Source organism: Bombus pascuorum, chromosome 3, assembly GCF_905332965.1.
Source record: "Bombus pascuorum chromosome 3, iyBomPasc1.1, whole genome shotgun sequence".
In the NCBI taxonomy this organism is placed as follows: domain Eukaryota; kingdom Metazoa; phylum Arthropoda; class Insecta; order Hymenoptera; family Apidae; genus Bombus; species Bombus pascuorum.
In genome coordinates this window covers 7,089,646-7,109,293 of record NC_083490.1, presented here as the reverse complement: position 1 = coordinate 7,109,293, position 19,648 = coordinate 7,089,646, and the positions used below count along the sequence as shown (strand labels likewise).

Genomic DNA, 19,648 nt, shown 5'->3' with positions numbered 1-19,648 from the left:
GTTGTAATCGCTTTAATCCGCAGACTGTAGTTAACACGTTTGTGTTTCGATTTAAAAGTTAATTCAATTAATCCGTAGTATCGAAATGTTTGCTAACTGTTATTTTATATTGCGCATATTATTTGATATCTAATCGTTTGATGAATACCATAGATATCTGATATTTAATCATTTAGATGAATTTTGATATTTATCTGTCTACGTCCTCTAAGGGAAGATTTAATATAAAATAATTTTTATAACGTTCTGAGACATTTATAAAGTGATTACGTAACACTCTATGTTAATTCGGAAATTTAAATAAATTCGAGAATTATCAACACCATTCGTTGATATAATGATGCTTAATAACTCGGAATACAAGCAGCTTTCAAGTAATCGGATAAAATTTATTATGCTGCTAAAGTAAAAGTATGATTTATACAAGGTAAAATCTCCTTTGTAAGTAGCGTGATGCTCGTAATGTCAGGCACACGAAGTATACGCGCATATTATATCACGTAATTTCAGCTTTATTCCATCTCTTAATCGCTTGGTTTAAAGAAACCGTAAGTAACAAGCGAATTCATACCGTAAAATAGTTTTATTAAACTTGTCAACAGATATAAGAAATATACTCGTAGTATTCAACTGCAAATTCAAATGTGAAAAACAACGTTCGGGAAAATTTGTGACATGTTGAGAAATTTTATACTCATGTCTAGAACTAAATTGATATCATATATATTATTTGTAGAAAATTATATTTTTGTATATATATGCAAACATAATATACATAATCTGTTTGGAAAATTAATTAAAAAATTAGTTAAGAAATATTCTATTATCATTACGATTCGTATCTATTATTTTTCATTTGATAAAAAATTAGTGTACATCAACTCATGTTCATTCTATTGGTCTTATTTTTAAGGTTCAAAATATATATCGAATTTCGATTTTCCATCATGCTTCGCTTATGATTCATAAATATTAATTAGCATGCGATATTAATTGATGTTATAATTCAGAGTGTTCGATATTCATTTACATTTATATTACTTTCACGTTATAGTTAAATATTTAACGTTAGTTAAATATTTTATTATTTGAAAGATTTGTATTTATACTTCATATGTGACAAAAATTGAGAATTATTCACGTTTTTTAACTTAAGAATCCTACTTTTATTTCAATTAAATCTCGATCTTTAAACTTTCATTTATTCGCGTCAAAATTATATCCTGAGCTTCAATCCTACGCTTTCCTGTGTAAAAACCTTTTAATCCTTATTTTTCGAATAGTTCGTGAGAATTGATCTTCGCGCAAGAATTAACGCCACTCAGGTACTAATTGATTCCATCTCCAGAGCGCTTAAGTGACATTCGATTGTCACTTGAGTAGTTCTTATCCTCGCTGTAAAATACGGCAGAATTTCGATTCCTCGATCATTAATTACATTATGAGACTACTTTCTCACGCTTTTCCATTCCACGCCGTGATTCCCCTCGCCTAACTACTCTTTCGTTATAGCGCCGATCAGACTTTCAACAAAGTCACGATTAATCTCGATAATGAAATTTCCATCGCTATCGCAATACGAAAGATTATTCCACGTTAAACTATATCTTTTTTTTAATCGACACAATGCATTAACACGTTGATTGCCACGTGAATTTTATAAATTTTGCCCAATAGGTTGAAACACAGGGTGATTCTACGTGAAAAAAAAGAAAGATAGGAAAAACACCTGATATAATTTATTACAATTAATTTTTTTTCATCCGAGGTTTCGTTGTCAAGAAAATCAAGTTTGAGGATTTAACAGGTATACTTAAATTTTTACAAATTTTATTCCACATTTTCCACTCGGTTCTTTACATAGAATCAGCCATTGCTTGTTTCCACTGCAATATTTTTCACCCCATTTACATTATTAAAAGTAACATTTTACTTTTCCAAGGTATTGTGTTATATTTGCACACTCTTCTCTGATAACGTTACCTAATTCCTCCATATCGTTGGAAATTCTTTGGCCCGTGAGATTTATCTTATTTTAGTGATCCTGGAAAATTCGATGAATAACAGTCGATTCTATCGATACGAGGAATTTTAAAGTTCGTTCCTCGGTATTCGTGTAATTTCATTATTCGCGTTTCATTCGTTGGAAACTTGCGTTAATTTGTTCGCCAACTAGAAATTACGTAAGCCTGTCGATTTTTATTTCCACGAACTGTTACAATGGGATAAATTTTGTTGTCATAAATTATATTTAACGTAGAGTTATCAACCACGAGCTATTGTATAAAATTAATTGCTTATTGTATACAACTTTTAATATATCCTAGATCAATAACGTACTAAGATTATGAAAAATAATTTCACGTTGCTGAGATACGACGGAGATTTGGAAGATTTCGGAGATTTATGCTCGTAATATTAAGACTTATATACGTGGCTTGAATATTTATGTATTCTCCTTTAATATCCTTAATCCCTTCGATATGACGTATAAAATTTACAAATTGCCATTTTAACACACTTCAAATATAGTTTACGTGGACTACACGCGAGCGATGTGGTTTCGAATTTATCAACTAAGCGTTATACGTTCCTCAATGTGGACATTACTTATGTACACGGAATGTACGATTATAGTTAGAAACGCGGCTGAAAATACAGATTTGTTAATGGTATAAGTTATAATTGCACAATGATGAGTCATAGCAAAAGAGATTACCATAACTTGGAATATAACTTTTATCGTTACAATTCTGTTAACGTTGTATTTGCACTTAACAGTTTGTTGAATTGCGTAATTTCACGAAGATTGCAAACTAAGTTTAACTTAGTTTAAGAATATAAGTTTAACGATAAGTAAAATCTACCAGTTTCTTCTCTTTTTTTATTTTTCTTATTTGCTTCGTGGTGGCACTCGACAGTAAAATACCACCACTCGACACACTAACTAGCATAGGACGACGGTCGCAGTGGTTCGCGATAAGGTTGTTACACGACGAACACGTTCGTTCGGAAACAAGGGTTCAAGTCCCGATCCTGGGTCCATTTTTTTTATCTTCCATCACTCAAGAAATGAGAAGAAAAAAAATATTTAATGAGTTTTGTATAATTCTTATCTATCCAGAAACAATTTAAATGTAGAAAACAATTCAACAAAATGAGAAATATACGTTTGTTTCATGTGCGATTAAGAAGTTATATCCGACGAATTAAAAATATTAATTAAGTATTATATCGAAGAGATATTCGTTTACGAGAGACAAGACACGATACACTGGAATGTTATTTCTGCAAAATTGTTTTAGAATTATTCTTTGGATATTTAATAATACGTATCTTGTACGTTTCTTTTTTCTTGTTTATTAATGTAACTTTTACATACTGTTGTGTCCGCTAAAATAAATCTAAATATTATGGAGGTTTCAAATACGTAACGACAAGAAGATATTTTGCCAGGAAAATAGTAGTAAATGTTCAATATGTCCATGTTAAAACCCCTTTAATATATTCGATATAAATATATCGAATTAAATTTATTTTCAAATTACATTATTATTTAATGCTCACGGGTAACAACCATTTCCAATTACATATTTAATGATGTATCTATTATCAAAACTTATTAAAACATCGCATCTCATCGAAGATCGCGTTATTCTGTGAATTGCTTCGTACTCGCTACGTTGTATGTACGTACACGTAATGAGAATTGAAATTTATCGAAAGAGGAGCTGCGATCTGTGAGTAATTTTTTAACAAAAGCGAAGAAAAGAATCGTGTTAATTCTAACTAAGTATCTCTGTCTGTTGTCAAAAATATTGCGTTAAAATTGCGCACGTGGCGAATAAATCATAAAAGAATAGGAATAGAAGAGGCAATTATGCCATAAAAATTAACAGGAAAGAATAATCTACTGATAAACAAAAGCTTGGTTCTGTTCATTTTTATAGGATAGCTTGCTTTTTAATTTTTATTTATAGGCATAAGGGTAACCATTAGAAATACTTATCGAGATTTAATGGAATTTTCTGTTAAACTTGCATATACCTTGATTGAAGGAAATTTTAATTAATTTCATCCTTAAAACTTAACGAAACAAAGTAAATGTCTGCTTAACATTCATCATACGTAAATTGAATTCATCTAAAATCGATGTACCAAATACATTTCGCCATGATGAAAATGTTTTAACGTTTGCATTGATATAATAGTGTTTGTACTGGTATATTTATCGATAATATGTTTACTTGAAATACATGAAAACGACGTATAACTACGACAGACTGTTTAAAAACAAAATGTAAATTATTGAACGTACTTTCGCACTGTGACGATAAATTGTGGGGATTGTTAATGAATTATTATGCATTCGGTAATAAAATACGCTTACAAAATACATCTTTTTGCTTGGAAGCTTTGATATTAATATTAAATATGCAAACAGGATATACAGCGTGATGAAGGCTATTCATTTAGTTTACTTATTACTTTATAGAATGTTATAAACGTTAACTTCATATAGTTTAAGAAAATTATCACGGAATATACGTCACGTTGCACATGGAACGTTTGCGGTGACATTTCAAAGGCTGATTAACAAAATGTTATTATTGTGCCGTAGAGAAATACGCGGAATTTATTCAAAACTGTAGCAGAAAAATGGTAATATGACGCTTATTTAATTAGAATTTCATTTTACGTATCAATCGTTCTTAAGCAACCTTCTTCTTGTAAATTTGTAAAAGAGGAAACGAAACAACTCGCTTTTTCTTCTTGTGGTAATTCCAATTTTGTAATTTTGCTAATAATTTAATGTTATAATAACTACGATTAATATATCGTATAATTAACATTTAATATAATTAATTATCGTATAATAAAAATCCGTAATTCTTTCGAAGATTGACATTATGTAAGCGTAAAGCTGTAAATAAACGTTGGTTTATACATAGCACGATAATGTGAACGTTAACGATATAAGAAACGTTTATTAAAGTAATAACACAAATAAGAAATGAGATATTTCCTTAAAAATGAAAGCATATTGATCGAATGCAGTTGATTGTTACGTTTGATAAGTTATAAAATTTTTCAGAGAGTCGCGTTAAATAATGAACGTTTTTAGCGAAGGCAAGTTGAAAAAATATTACTTTTTGCATGATTTATCATTAAACATGTTTGTTTAATAGAACGAGTAAAAAAGTTCCGGAAGGATTTGAGTTCTCATCGTTCTTTTTTCCGAGAAATTATGCTCTTGGTGCAGCAATTTCAACAATTTTCAGCTGTTTCCAAAATTATTTTAACACAACTTTCAGCTGAAAAATTGTAAGAAATTGTTAGAATTTAATATTAGGAAAAAACGTGATATCGATGTTAAAAGAATTTATAAAGCGACATAGAAAGAACTTATTAATTTCTCGAAAGCAATTGAAAAGAAAAGCATGTTTCTCTTTTTGCGAAACTTTTAAAGTCAGGTGTTCCATATTAAGTGCAATTAACTTGCAAATATTTATATTTGCGCAGTTCCTTCATTTTGAAATATTTGCAAAATTTGTTGCATATTTCATGCTCGTTCCATCTTCCGAAATAAAAATAAAAATTGTTATTCGATGTCTAAATATATTTTATTATATTCCATCTTTCGGAAGATTGAAAGTTTCTTCTCCTTTTTTTCTTCCTTTTGATAATTATATCGGTCCATAGTATATACACAAAGATATTTAATTTTATACGATAAAATAATTTTTACTGTAACATCGTCATTTCATTATTTTATATTTCACTATTTGGAGAAATATTATACTTCAGGTAGTATACGTAAAAATGAGACTTTAAAAATATAATTCCAACGAATATCGTTCCAACGAACGTTAATTTAATTTTAATAGTTTTCACAATTAACAGTTTAATCCTACACTCGGTATTTTACCGACGGTAGTTGGTAGAAGAATATTTCTTTTTAAAAAAATTCGTCTCCCTCACGGCTATGTTAAAGAGAAGCAATTAATCATTCAACTGCTTCATCATGTTTAATGTGAAAATCGCAGAAAAGTTATAAATACCTGCTATCAATCTTTATGCTCGTAACAATTGATTTAAACAATTACTGCATTATATCCAATTATAAATTGCAGAGTACTGATTAATTGCAAAGCGATCATCTGCTATCGCCAAGATATTAAATGAATTAATATCCCCTGTATCGATCAGGAATTTCGTCCTCTGTACCTGTATGATGTTTGCTATTAATAAGTTTGCAATTTCGCAACTTACTAAATACGATATTGATATTATATAATCCTACTAGAAACGAAGTACTTTTCATATTTTCCAGATAAATGATTATACACTTTATAAAAGTATCCTTGGTCTGAAAAATCTGCAAATAATCCTTGAATACATATTCGAGATAAAATATTCTCGATGTGTATTTTACTCTTCTTTTCTTTTCGTATTTGTCATAAAACAAGTATATCTTTACGTGAAAGTAGTCGATACGATATTTAGAGCATTTCAAGATTTTCTCTTGGGAGGTTGCAATTCAGAATCCCAAACATAGTTGCAGTAAATCCACGAACAATATACTTAGGCAGAGCGCTCAAATGAAAGCAATAACACTTGTCCCTTGTAGAACTAGAATCGATTTCTCTGCGGCTATTCACCCCTATAAAACATGCAACTGCAGCAGTCTGTTGTGAAATGGTCGATGGGGAATTTGTGATTTCAATTTACGATCAACCGTCCTTTATACTTCGCGTAGCTAATGCGATAGATTTACAAAGGATGTGCAGAAACGGAAAATAGAAAGCGATATGTTTTATTGCAACAATTAAGCTACAATTTCCTGTGAATACGTGGAACGCTAAAATAAGAAATATAAAAGGCAAATGCTTGCAAGAGAAATGCTTTTCGCAAAAAACAGGAAATAATAATAATATATGTATGTTCGTGCAGCTTGCTACTTTCACGAATACGACTGAATAAACTGAAATGGATAGAGATTTATTTCATCCTCTACGTTTTCCTAAACGTTTCATGGACTTTTGCATTTTTGAAATTCCCACAAATGCACGAACATCCGCGATCTAATAATCTAATAATGTGTCCGCTATTTCGGAAGATATTTATATATTTTAGGTAAATCTTTGCTTTGTAATATTTGACAGAAGAGATCGTCGTTAACGAACGCGTAGCGTCAGATATCCACGTTTACTTCGATTCTTTCAGGAGAAGAACCTTGCAGTTAGAAGAGTTTTAAGGAACTTTCAATTAAATTAGTTTAAAGAACGACCGTAACACGTATATTCAGACACAGATGTCGCTCCTGATAGAAGAATCACACAGTCGAGTTCAACAATCGAACCGATGTTCAACAGATGCGAGGGAAGAAGCAGACGAAGAATAAAGAGAGAATAAGCACGCACTCGTTAAATCAGCGCAACGAGTAAAGTAGCTCTAGCCATTATTCCGTTCCGAAAAGGAAGACGAATGGAAGACGAAAGGAAGGTTCAAAGCTTCGTTCGCTTTGATTATTGGCACACGCTCACGCTAATGACGGTCATTGAAAGGCGAACGGAGAACGAGAATTATTGAAACTTGGAAATATTAAAAGCTCGAAGCTTCGCTAATTAAGAAAAGTCAACTGTCATAGACGACGATGAAGATCCTATCGACGAAAAGTTGGAAAATTTAATCTTTTTCCTTTACGTTTGACCCGAACGCGAACAGTTCGATCTGTTTCTCGTTCCAGGAACGATCTAACGAGTGTACAGAGCCTTTCGCGTTTCATCAAATTTTGCAGAATTTAAAGAATCGAAGACCGCGCATGTCGGAATTTTATTATGTTCGATAAATTTTTAATTAAAGAAACGTATAGTCGAGCGCAGACGATTATTGCTGATAACTGTAACATTTATTTTAGTAACGTAATTCACAGGAGATTTGGCACAGATAAGGCCGGAAAAGTGATTTTAAGCCTTCCATGTACGAGAGAGAAGAAAATCAAGTATTTATATCGTAAAGTAGCGTCAGGGAAAATCCGTGTCTTATTTCGTGAAACAAAGAATCTGAGTCTTCTATCGAGTAAACGTTCCTCTTTAATAAAATCTATAACGTGTTAGAACGATACAATAATTTAAGTTATTCCGTACGGTATTACGACAGCAGTCTTAGACCATTTGCACTGTGACTCGATCACATGGTCAAGTAGAGAAATAAGTGTCACAGTGTAAAAGAAAAATAGTATCGTAGGGATGATGTACGGTGGTAAAGCGAAAGCTAAAGGACATTCGGATAAAAAGAAACGATAAAAAGAAAATAGTTATCGGTTATACAATGTGAACAAAATTACGTACGTGTTTACTACAATCGTACGATAACGAGTCTTTAGAATCTAAAGTCTGGATATTACTCTCGCAATGCTCGTCGATTATACGACGGAAAACACAATTTTCCTAATAGTTTACAGTAAAAATATTCCTACGTCCAATAGATTGAATTTCAAATTGAAAAATAATATTAGAAAAGACTGGAAACTTGGCGATTCCTAGGATTACGTGTAACACCGTGTCTGCGGAGCTGGAATATTGGTCTCAAAGGAAAGTTATTTATAAGTCAAAGAGTATCGTATTGCATCGTTCTTTCTTTATTCGAAGCACTCGGGAACGTTCGCTGTAAACATTTCCATTGTATCGCGATCAACGAAGAATGATTCGTTTCAAGTTGTAACTATAATCGCATTTTCATCTATAATGAACAAGATGAAACAAGGTGAAAGGAAAGTTGTATGTTCTCAATTACTCCTATACGGAACAAAGATCGGAAGTTATAAGTTATAGTCATAAGGGGCGACTTAATTGAAAATTACCAAGACACTTGACATCACGCGTTGCTCGAGAGCGAAGTTACGTGGATGTTTATATCGTCTGGGAGCCCCAGAGCAGCAGTTAAGGGTTAATATCGAGAGCACAGCGTTAGTAAACGTTATAATAATACGAAGTTCCGACATTCTCTAACCGTGACCATTCTACAAATTTCATCTTTAAACGGTATCGTGATCTGATCCTGGTTTAACCAGTTGGCTGTTTTCCACGATTATAGTCGTCACGAAGAGATGACAATATTCTGCGTTACGACGAGCCCCGTCAGTAATAAAATTGAAAAATAAAACAGCCGTTTCGTAACAACTTAATTCCATGTTATAACAGCCACACGTACGACGTGTTTGACGAGTATAGTCGTCGTCGCTTACTTTTCGCGACACACATTTAGGCACACGCTCTTCAAAGCGGTCGTAACGGCTAACTGTTAAACTTTTTTATTATGATATTGAAATTTAGCAAGAATAAATCAATATTGACGGCAATTTCAATTCTAGCTTTGGCACGTAAATATAATGTAATTTACTTTTAACGAAAATGAACGCAATTATTCGCGATATTATTTACTTAAATATTTTTCTATGTTGTCTTACGTATCGGTTATTTGTAACAGATGATATCGAACGAGAAAAATTAGAAGATCGCCAGCAGGGTTAATCTATCCGTGTAAAAATATTCGCAAACTTCCACGATCCAGCTATAACACGCGATATAATTCGCTATTTGCTTAGCTCGTTTCGCCAAACGCCAGCCTCTCTAGCTTTGTCCATGAGGATCTATTAAGATTATCATTTTAATTACACGTTGGTTGATCGAACGGCCAACGAGAAACGCGGCCGACAATTTCGATTAAATAGCCGCTAGCGTTACCGAGAACACGGCTCGTGTAAAACAATTTCGCCAGACAATTTTAGTTATCGGATTTGTTCGGCGAGACGCGCAAACAAACCGGCTTTCACCTCGTCAAAGGCTACGGTTCACGCGAAACTCGCGCCAGTTACAGCGTTAACTTCCTTTGTAGTATTCACGGTGAAATCGCCAATTCATTTCCACCGTCTAACGAGAAAGACGAAACGGACGTATTCTCGGCGAACGCTTCCCTTTCGCGTCTCTTCCGTTCTTCGAATCACGCTGCTCCAACGCAGCACAACCAGCCGGCTCTCTCGTTCAACAGCTGACAAATCGTCAGCGTAACTCGCTTGCCGCGACCTCGAGAACGACGTTTTAAGTCGAATGGTCGTCAGATGTTACGAACAATTGGAAATTATCTTCGTCTTTCATATCGCTGGCCGATGCTCGCGATCTGTTCAGTTTGAAAAACATGGAACCGCTCGCTGAACGATTAGTTTGAATTTTATGGAATCGCGTTTGAGGTAGAACGAACCGAGATCGTAGAATCGTTGATAGTCGACTGCTCCGACGAATACTCTGGTGTCTGTACGTTTCATCGGTCGAACCTAACATTTCTCAGTGACGGATGCGCTTTTCTTTTTCAAAAATCTACACGTTCCTTCCTCTGTTCGATAGAATAGAATTCCGATAAATAAGAATTCGGTATGAAACTAAGAGCGTTCTAGTCGTACAGAAAGGAAATACAATTTAATTAAAAACGTCGAAAATGGTGTAAGAATGGGCGATAGAGTTCATCAAGAGTACGTGACGTTGGAGAAGCTAGAGTCACAGATGTTAGAAGATGGAAACGTGATATTGAGAATTATCTAAAGCACGTGGATTTCTCGAATGATGGGGTAACTGTAGGGAAACCTTAAATACACTGATGTAATGGGATGGTTTCGTTGCGATAAAGACGATAATAACGACGATTTTATACAAATGGAAACAGCCAGCTAAAACGGTAATGGAGAGGCACTTTCTCATGCCGAAGCACCCGTGCCACTCGAAAAAGGGGCTTCGATCGTACAAAATTCACCGTACAAAAGCTTTCAGGTACAGAGAAAATGTAATTTTACGCAGTTATTTCTACCGAAAGAATCATGTGACGTAATGGTTAAAACGATATTAATTATAATATTCAACGAATCTATTTATAGAATTAAATCTATCGATCCATTAATAGAATTAAAAGAAAGGAATACATCCTAAATGCATACAAAATTGAACGAAAGGAAGATTTGTATAAAAATTGTAATAATATGATGCAGCAAGTTCACGATACCATTTAATTAAAGTGGGTGTATATTTTTTGGGGGCATCCTCTGTATATCAGAAATATATTACGAAATAGGAATATGTTATTACTGGTTTTCCGATGAGAATCCAAAGTGTACTAGAAATTTAATCGGCATAGATATTTATCGACGCGACAGTTGCAATTTCATAGATACAAATATCTTGCGAGTTCTCTCATCGTCGTAATTTGTATCTCATTTGTATACATCATCTGTCTGAATATTCTTCCTAATATTCTAATTAGACTGTAGATTTTTATGCAAATTCATATTTTTGAGAATATGATTAAAAAGTAAAAAAAAGGAAAGAACCTCGATAGAAAACTATCGCATATTATCAGCAACGTATTTTGCATATTTTATATTGTTTCGTATCGCGTGCATTTTGTACAATTTTATTGAAAATGAATTACAAGAGTCAAGCAAACGGAACATCAAACAGACTACGCATCGTGTGTTACTTTATAGGAAAATCACGACAATGTCTGTAACATTCGCAGTATTTTACGACCCTATCTACGATAGCAATTAAAAGTTCATCAAACAGATGATTACATCACGTACAAGCCATTTGAAAGTCAAATCGTTCCATTTTCCGAAAATTTCTCCGTTCTAACTCTTTAAGGGGATTACATCGTGGCTTATTAACATACTAAATAATAATTGGCTGTTCGAATAGTCCGATGATTTTGGGAAAGTACGCGTCCCTGATAAATATCCCGTAACTTCTATGTACATTTTCAAATCCGCTTGAAATTTCGCCGATACGATCACGTTAGGTGTGTCTCGCTGCAGTGCTGCGATGGTTATTTCAAAATCCTTGCAGCACCGTTGAAACAGCTTCATCAGCCACGTGTAATTTATTTATAAAAGATTTTTTCAACCGTTGGGATACCTTGGTATCTGTTAATAATCGTTGGGATATCGTTGCAACCAAGTAAGTACACTGTGTCGTACATGAAAACGAAGTTACTCGATTATTCGAACGGTATGTACTGGGATTAGTTTCGATGGATGTTTGAACGATGACCGAATATTTGGTCAGCATAAGGGACCGATCCCTCCCATATCGATCGCGTTCATCGATATTTGATAAAGAGGTCGTTTGCAAATTACATTTACCGTGTACCGTTACTCACGAAATTATTCCATCACTGATACGCGCTTCTTTATAAATATATCGCGTGCGTATGTGTGTGTTGTACGAAATATTTGGAAATTTCATTGGCGCTATAACGACGCAAGATTGTCATCGTCGGCATTGGTAAATTTTATATTACATATTATATTGTATTTTACATTATATTTGCATCGGAAACAAATCTAAAAACGTGCGTACAAGTTACAAGACATTTAGTGCGAGTGTATATTTCGCAGAGAATCCAAAAGTAATTAAACAGTCAATTATCCGTCACATCGATACATCTCAATATTCAATGGGACAGTCTTTGACGTCTATGATATAACATGTTGAAGATGGCTCTTTATGGTGTATCTCGTGGAGGAAATTAATTTCACAAAATTAATTAAACAGTGAATTATCCGTTGTATCGATACGTCTTGATATTCAATGGGACAATTTTTGATATTTATTGTACGCTTAAGATACCTATCCGTACTATGTACTATTTTTTTCCCAAATATTCGCAACGACTATCTTCTGTCTTTTACATATTATACGCTTTCAGGATGATTTCAAATTCTACCGATGTGATCAGAATAGTCGCGTCTCGTTACAAAACGAACAAAATTCCGAAAAGTCTCGTGTAACGGACACACAGCGAGGGTATAGGAGGCGTTCGTGCGTTCTTTAAAACAGAATAACTTTTTAAAAATTGGGTCAAACGATTTGTCTCTTTTTCCTTTTTTTTTTTTTTTTTTTTGACGAGAAGAATTGGGAAGCTTAACAATAGGTGACGCGTAAAGAAATGTTGAAAGAAGTACAATTAGCCTGAAGAAGAAAGTAAAGGTAGCTTTTTACAAGTTTTCTAGCTGGGCCTGTAACGAAGATCTAAAGAACACATTTCGAAGATTTCTTCTGACTTATCGAGCAAAATTCAAATCGTTCGGTCCACAGTTCGAGACGAGTTATTCCGTTCCAAAGAACGCACGAAACGAAAGATGTTTTTACGGCGAGTGTCGGACTATTTTCGCTCTCGAGCCATTGTAAGTCGAATTTTAGTTGCGGTGTCGACAAATCATTGATTCAGTGACGGTGAATTTTCTTTTTCCTGGATGTGACGCGGATGCGCAGAAACTTTGACGTAAAACGTTCCCGCTGAACGAACAGGACCTTCCGGTTGTCATGGATATTGATTTTCCTTGGGCTTCGAGGTTTCTAGAGCAGCTGTGCGTACTACCCGTCCAGCGCAGACTCCGGCTATTCTCAATATGGCTGTCTATTGTGCCCAAATCCACTCGTTTCGCGTTGCAACGCGCTCGCGGCGATACACGAGGATGCGATCAATGCGCCAGGAACATCAGCCGATCGCAATTTAAACAGCCGAATTTATTTTCGAATCTGACGCGCTGTACGTTGTCAACATGGCCGATACATGTGCCGCTGTCACGTGCTTCCTCATCGTCGCGTCCATCTCCATCGTCGTAAGCATCAATGGTGAGCCTCGCATTTTACTCGCTTTGTCTGGCTGCTTAAACCTTCGCCTCTTTAATTCGACGCGTTTCTCACACGTTTCGCTACGAATCAAATTATATTTTTGTGAAATTAGAAATTCGCCGATACGCGTTGCCCATCTTCGGTGTTTGCGAGAGAAGAAAACGTCGATTCTCACGCCTCATTCGTCACGCTGATTTTCACGTCGATGCGATCGGAATACCAAAGTTGATCGTCTCGACAGTGCGTTGATCAGTTAGCCGTTGCGGCTAATGCGACTAAGATGCGTTAGAAAGGATAGAACAACTACTTTGTTCACGCTGTATTATAGTTTTTTCATAATAATTATTTGTATTTCTTCATTCGTTCGTTTTACCGGGTCCTGGTTTCCAAATGGTCGAAACGTCTTCAAATTTACGAATATATTTTAGTTTTTACTAAAATTGCAGTTTAAACAGCAAAATCGTAACTGCTTTTACGCGCGACGAGTATACTCGTCAAAAGTAAGTAACTGGTTAAGACGGAAGATAATTTGCCAGGATAAACTGTGGCGGTATTTCGTCTTTGAGAATTTTTAATTTGAAAAATTTTTCTTTCAACAAAGAGCGTTTCTGTAATGGAAGATGCAAGTTTCTGTTTCTTTCTCCTTTTCTCTTTCTTTCTCCAGGTTTCTTTCAGTTACATGGCCCTATTTGTTTTACGAGCGAGTTGCGTTTTAGGAGCGTGTTTCGTTGAGAGAGTTTTCACTAGATGTCTGAAGGAACGATGTTCGTCTATTTATAGCGAAGATGTTCCTCTACATATAGACTGCATATAGGGGAAAGTGCACCTGTTGAAGCCTTCAGTCGTAGGTGTTAGCCATTTGTGTTACGAATCGTGTAAAGAACGATCATTGTACACGGTAAATTTAATCGACTTTTTTCTCCTCATAAGCTTCGCGATGAATTCGCATTTCGAGTCTGCTTTTTCTATTTACCGTCTGACCTATATTTCTACGAATTATTACAAACTATCACATACATATTTTACTTTCCTACTAATTCTCCTCCTTCTTTCCATCTAATTCTCTTTTTTTTTAACATGAAGTATATTACAATCGATTCTCACAGAGAATCTTTAACATTAGATCGTCCCAAAAGTGTCTTTCGTCTTATAAGAAAATAATAGATTTTTTCTATTATATTATTTTATTGAATTACGTTTAATCCATTTTATTCTATTGGAACTAGATGTGAAATAAAACAGTGCAGTATACGTAGAATTTTGAACTTCATGAAGTATACATAGAATATTTTGTGGATATCGCATCTGTAGTCTTGCATAGATCCAATTATCGTATAGATGTAAACGTAGTCGTATACCGTCTGTTTAGTCTTCGGAGATGATCCAATCTGTTAAGAAGCTGAAAGTCTAGAGGATTGGTACGATTGGTGAAGCGTGCGTGGAAGAATTTTTCCGAATTTGGAAATATCTTCTATAACTGTAGGTATTTTTAAGTACCTGTGTATGATTTCGTTGATTACCTGTCAAAGGGGTAGTCCAGATAAGCATTAATAATGCCTTAAACTGAAATCGTTGAATGTTCTCGGAATACGTTTAATTGAAATAAATTGAAATAAATTTTTCGTAATTTGCAGATACGTTTACGATATTTTGCTTGCCAAGTCTTACCGTGGGACATATCACAAGGACAGCAGAAAAATTTGGCAAAATATCGTTAGAAACGCTATTCGACACAAAAAGGAATTTACATAGGCACGAAAAAGTTAAACATCCGAAGAATTCCGTTGTAAATAAGAAACCTAAACCGATGTTTCACCTTATTAGACGATTTCCTCGATGATATCCCTTTCCGCAATCTTCCGAGCAATCCCGCCAACGAACGCGACTAAATTTCATCTTGCGTATATTGCCGATATATCTGTTAAATGTCAAGACTAATATCTATTTATTTTTGCAAAAATGTACAAAAATCTGACGTTAACGAAAGCACGACACATTTGTTTGAAAATAGAAAAAAAGGAAGAAGTAGAAGAATCTAAGAAACATTAACATCGATAAAGAGTAAGAAATTTCTAAAAAATAAAAGAAGAAAGATGCGAAGCATTAAAAAGTAGACAACGATTTGCCTAACGTCTTACGTCCGATTACTACCTCGATTTTAATAATCTTTAAAAGTCTAGGATAAATCACGATTTCTATTAATTAATACGTATTTGTCGGTTGATTGTGTTCGATGATCAGGGCAACTGTTAACTAAGGAACATCGAACTCTCGCAGCATCGGAACGAGCAAACGATTTATGGTGTCATCAGTGTGATACGATGGAAGATGGAGAGAGATGCGCCAATCTGACCGGAAACTTCAGCACTTTCGGGCACAAGTGCACTGGTGACAAAAGGACCTGTATGGTAATGACAAATGATAACAGCGATTCAAACGCTTGTTGATTATACGCAGGGCGCGCACGTGTTTCAACAGATGTTTGATATTTTGCTTTGGTCGCGTGCTTTTATAGCAAACAGAATGTAGCAAACAGCTAGCTAGAAGCGATATTAGTTATCGTCAACGCGAGAGCCAGAGAAGACTGTTCAAGATAGAGTCACAGTTTCGTTTCGTACGTAACGCAATTTTAGTATTTGGAAATTTTCAATATAGTCGATTAATTCAGTTCCATAATAATCACCTTCTTTATTGAAATTGTTTCTGCTTCGTAGAAACGTATGTACATGGTGTACACATTTGAGGAAATATGCAAATGCAATTTTTTATTTGTTCTTCTTATTTATTGGTAATCGACAATGATATTGGATATGGTATAATTGTACAGTTTGCACAAACAGGGCAAAAATTTTACGAAACCTGTAATCGATATTAGCCGAGCGAATTAACAATGAACGAGTCGTATTCTCTGCAAATGATACGAGATATTCCGGAAAATATTACCGTGACATTTCTTGCGTTTGAAAATTGATATTCCCTTGACTAAAAATATGTTACGTTCACACTCACTCGTGTTCGTTACAATGAAATGTCATATGGAGTAAAACAAGGAATCGTCGCAAGTATTAATTTAATTTTAGTATCAAAAATTATTCTACGTACATGTAGAATTCTCGCTCGTCTTTTCTTTTCAGTCTCTTTTTTCTCTTTTCGCGCGATAGTATCAAGTTCGTCGTTTAATACCGCCCAAAGTGAGCTCGTACTTGGACAAAATGAAAAAAAAATACTATATTTTAGCGTACGAGCGTTTCTTGCGATCCGCTATGACATGTCATATAACGAACATCGTGAAAGTTTAAAATCTGTAAATATTGCTTTCACGTTTGTTTCTTTCTCTTCAGGTAAAGCGATTTTCTTACACTACCAGCACGGAAGATTCAACGTCTAGTCCACAAACTTGGTCGGTGGAGAGAAAGTGTACTAACAAATGCGACTCGGGATGTATAGTGGTCGGTGAACGCACGAAACTCTCCGCTTGCACCACTTGCTGCGAGAAATCGTTTTGTAATATCGGTACCGGTGCTGCGAACGACCTGATGATAAGAGGGATCGATCTGTTTCTATCCTTAGTATTACAAATTACGTTAACAATTATCATGTATCCGTCCTGACATTGCAGACGAAATAACACTCGATCGTGAATCATTTTAGTCGCCGATGAGAATAATTGGTTCCATTAGCGCGTTTATACATACGTTGTAACATACACTGTAATATTACACCACAACACGATACAGAAGATTTTATCGCATTACCAATGAAAATGCTGTTTTAACTTTGTAAATATGTACATGGAGTTTCATTCGTTATGTGTCTCATAGTAATATTACGATAAATATTGATTAATAATTTAATAAAATTACGACGATATCGATAATACGAAGCTCAGAAATAAGAAACTAATAATTGTGTTCTCGTTCTACTCTCGATAAATCAAAGAACAATTGATAATATAAAAAGTGGATGTTCTTAAGAATACGATGCTCATAATTATAATAATAACAAACACAATCAAATCTACGAGAATGAAATTTAAAACACTGCTAAGTTGTTACTCGATCGTTCAACGAACCAATGTAATTTAAATTGTAGATTTTAGAAAAATTGTTATAGCAATACACTACCAATAAATTGTATAAAGTAACAAGCTTTTCTAAAAAAAAAAAAAAAACTGATTAATCTCGATATCATGATAAATACATTTTATCGATTTCCATTTTTCCATTATCCTCTGCTTCATTCCCAAAGATGTTAATAAGAAACATATTAGGTTGTTCCAAAAGTCTCTGTCTGTTTTGTAAGAAAATAATAGATGCACAACATTTTTTCTTTTATATTATTTTATTGAATTTTGTATGATCCGTTTTCTACTAATAGAACAAAATAGATCATAATATAAAACAAAAAATGCTCTGCATCTATCACTTCCTTATAAAACGAAAAAAACTTTTGGAAAAATCTAATAGAATGGGAATTTTCTCTTGGACACATAACATTGGAAAATTGTACACAATTTTTATTTAAATTCCTTCGTACGATCTTTGTACAATATTTTTGTATTAATTATACCTTGACCTTCTTTTTATTTTACTTTAATTTTTAAGTATCCTCCGATTGATTTCCAATTATTTTATTATTTTGCAGGAAGCAAACAATTTTAACGATCGGCATATTTTTCGATACTCGTGAACAAGAGTGTACAGCCCGGACGTTTTTGCACATCCACATTTCTCTCAAACGCACAAACATCCGCATTCCGCTTATAATACTAAAATTTCGCTGGAAACAGGGAAACGTGAGATCAGGTATCTACTAAATCGCTTAAACTATATAACTTATACCAGCGCGTTTACAGCTGTAACCAATTAACGTAGTTACACTGCCTAAATGGAAGCATTCAGTTTATACTCGTGCATTCTGTTCTTCCAACAGCATCCTGGAAATCTACGTGTTATCGTTTTCGTAGAAGTCAAGAGAGCTTCGGTCGAACGTCGATCCGACCTCGTCAAACGGAAGATCGCAAAGTTCTTGAACTTTTGGAAGGTTCTAACGGAATTTAGGGTCTTGTTCCAATGGAAAACACACATTTGTTTCTACAAATCGGTCTTAATTCAATTTCCACAACCGTGAATAAAGGAATATGATTTATCGTGCGATGGCGTGTAATGAAAACTAAGGCAGAGAATGGAATTTTTTTTTTTCGTAGAAGACGAGAGACGACATCGCCTTGTTAAGAGGAAATAAAACCATTCCAAGAAAGAATAACGATCGTCGTTAAGCGTAATGTAATTTCTTTCTGAAGAGACATACTAATCTATCGCCTACACGTGATGCCTCGATGCTAAGCATCTCTCATTTTGCAACTCGTTCGTTGCCATTCATCTCGTCGTGTGAAACGTAAATAAGATGGAAAGAAATATTTTTTGTTCCAAGAAGCAATTATTCAAACAACAATTTATCAATGGATAAGAAAATCACGAATGTTCCTTTTAGTACCAACCATCTTTCTCTTCTTTTTTACTCTTACTTATCAGAAATTCTTCATCTCCTAATTTCGATTAACCATTTTACAAAACGTAGGCTGTTGTCCGTTTTACGTTTAACTGTTATGAATCGTTGCAGTCCATTTACGCATAATCTTGCAAGTAAAGTATACATTTTGCCAAGAGTAATCAAGCGTCCGTCTACTTTTGAACAATACTGTACCCAAGAGCTACTTACAGTGGCTACAAAAAGTATTTCTATATTATTTCTACTATTATGTTTATCCTAGCATTCGTACGCTAGTTGATTATATTAATTGAAAGCATATTAATTGTTTTCCGTTTGCAACAACCTTACCTTTACTGACATTTACACTCTGGGTCGTTTAGGATCATGCAACTTCTGTTTACGTTCTCGTGTTTCAAAAAGTATACTCAAAAATTCTTGAATAATCTTGCAAGTTCCTAGAATATCTTCCA

The 19,648-nt window shown here is 34.3% G+C and overlaps 1 protein-coding gene across 2 annotated transcripts; it reads left to right on the top strand.

The window, feature by feature from the left end:
• The first annotated feature begins 12,975 nt into the window (after positions 1-12,975).
• On the top strand, positions 12,976-17,832 carry LOC132905641 (uncharacterized). 2 transcript variants are annotated; one of them, XM_060957151.1, is made up of 4 exons: positions 12,976-13,234; positions 13,323-13,685; positions 15,927-16,093; positions 17,027-17,832. In XM_060957151.1, exons 2-4 carry the CDS (start codon positions 13,613-13,615, stop codon positions 17,294-17,296), a joined length of 510 nt encoding a protein of 169 aa, XP_060813134.1. In that variant the 5' UTR covers positions 12,976-13,234; positions 13,323-13,612; the 3' UTR covers positions 17,297-17,832. The 2 variants fall into 2 exon arrangements, with proteins under 2 accessions (XP_060813134.1, XP_060813133.1); XM_060957150.1 differs by having other exon boundaries at positions 12,976-13,685.
• Positions 17,833-19,648: the final 1,816 nt, after the last annotated feature.

What these genes read in the sequence shown, in the direction of transcription:
- LOC132905641 (XM_060957151.1), top strand. Translation starts at nt 13,613, where the DNA reads ATGGCCGATACATGTGCCGCTGTCACGTGCTTCCTCATCGTCGCGTCC. An exon ending in CATCGTCGTAAGCATCAATG is followed by an intron (nt 13,686 to 15,926) that starts GTGAGCCTCGCA and finishes TTCGATGATCAG; the next exon opens with GGCAACTGTTAACTAAGGAA. An exon ending in GTGACAAAAGGACCTGTATG is followed by an intron (nt 16,094 to 17,026) that starts GTAATGACAAAT and finishes CTTTCTCTTCAG; the next exon opens with GTAAAGCGATTTTCTTACAC.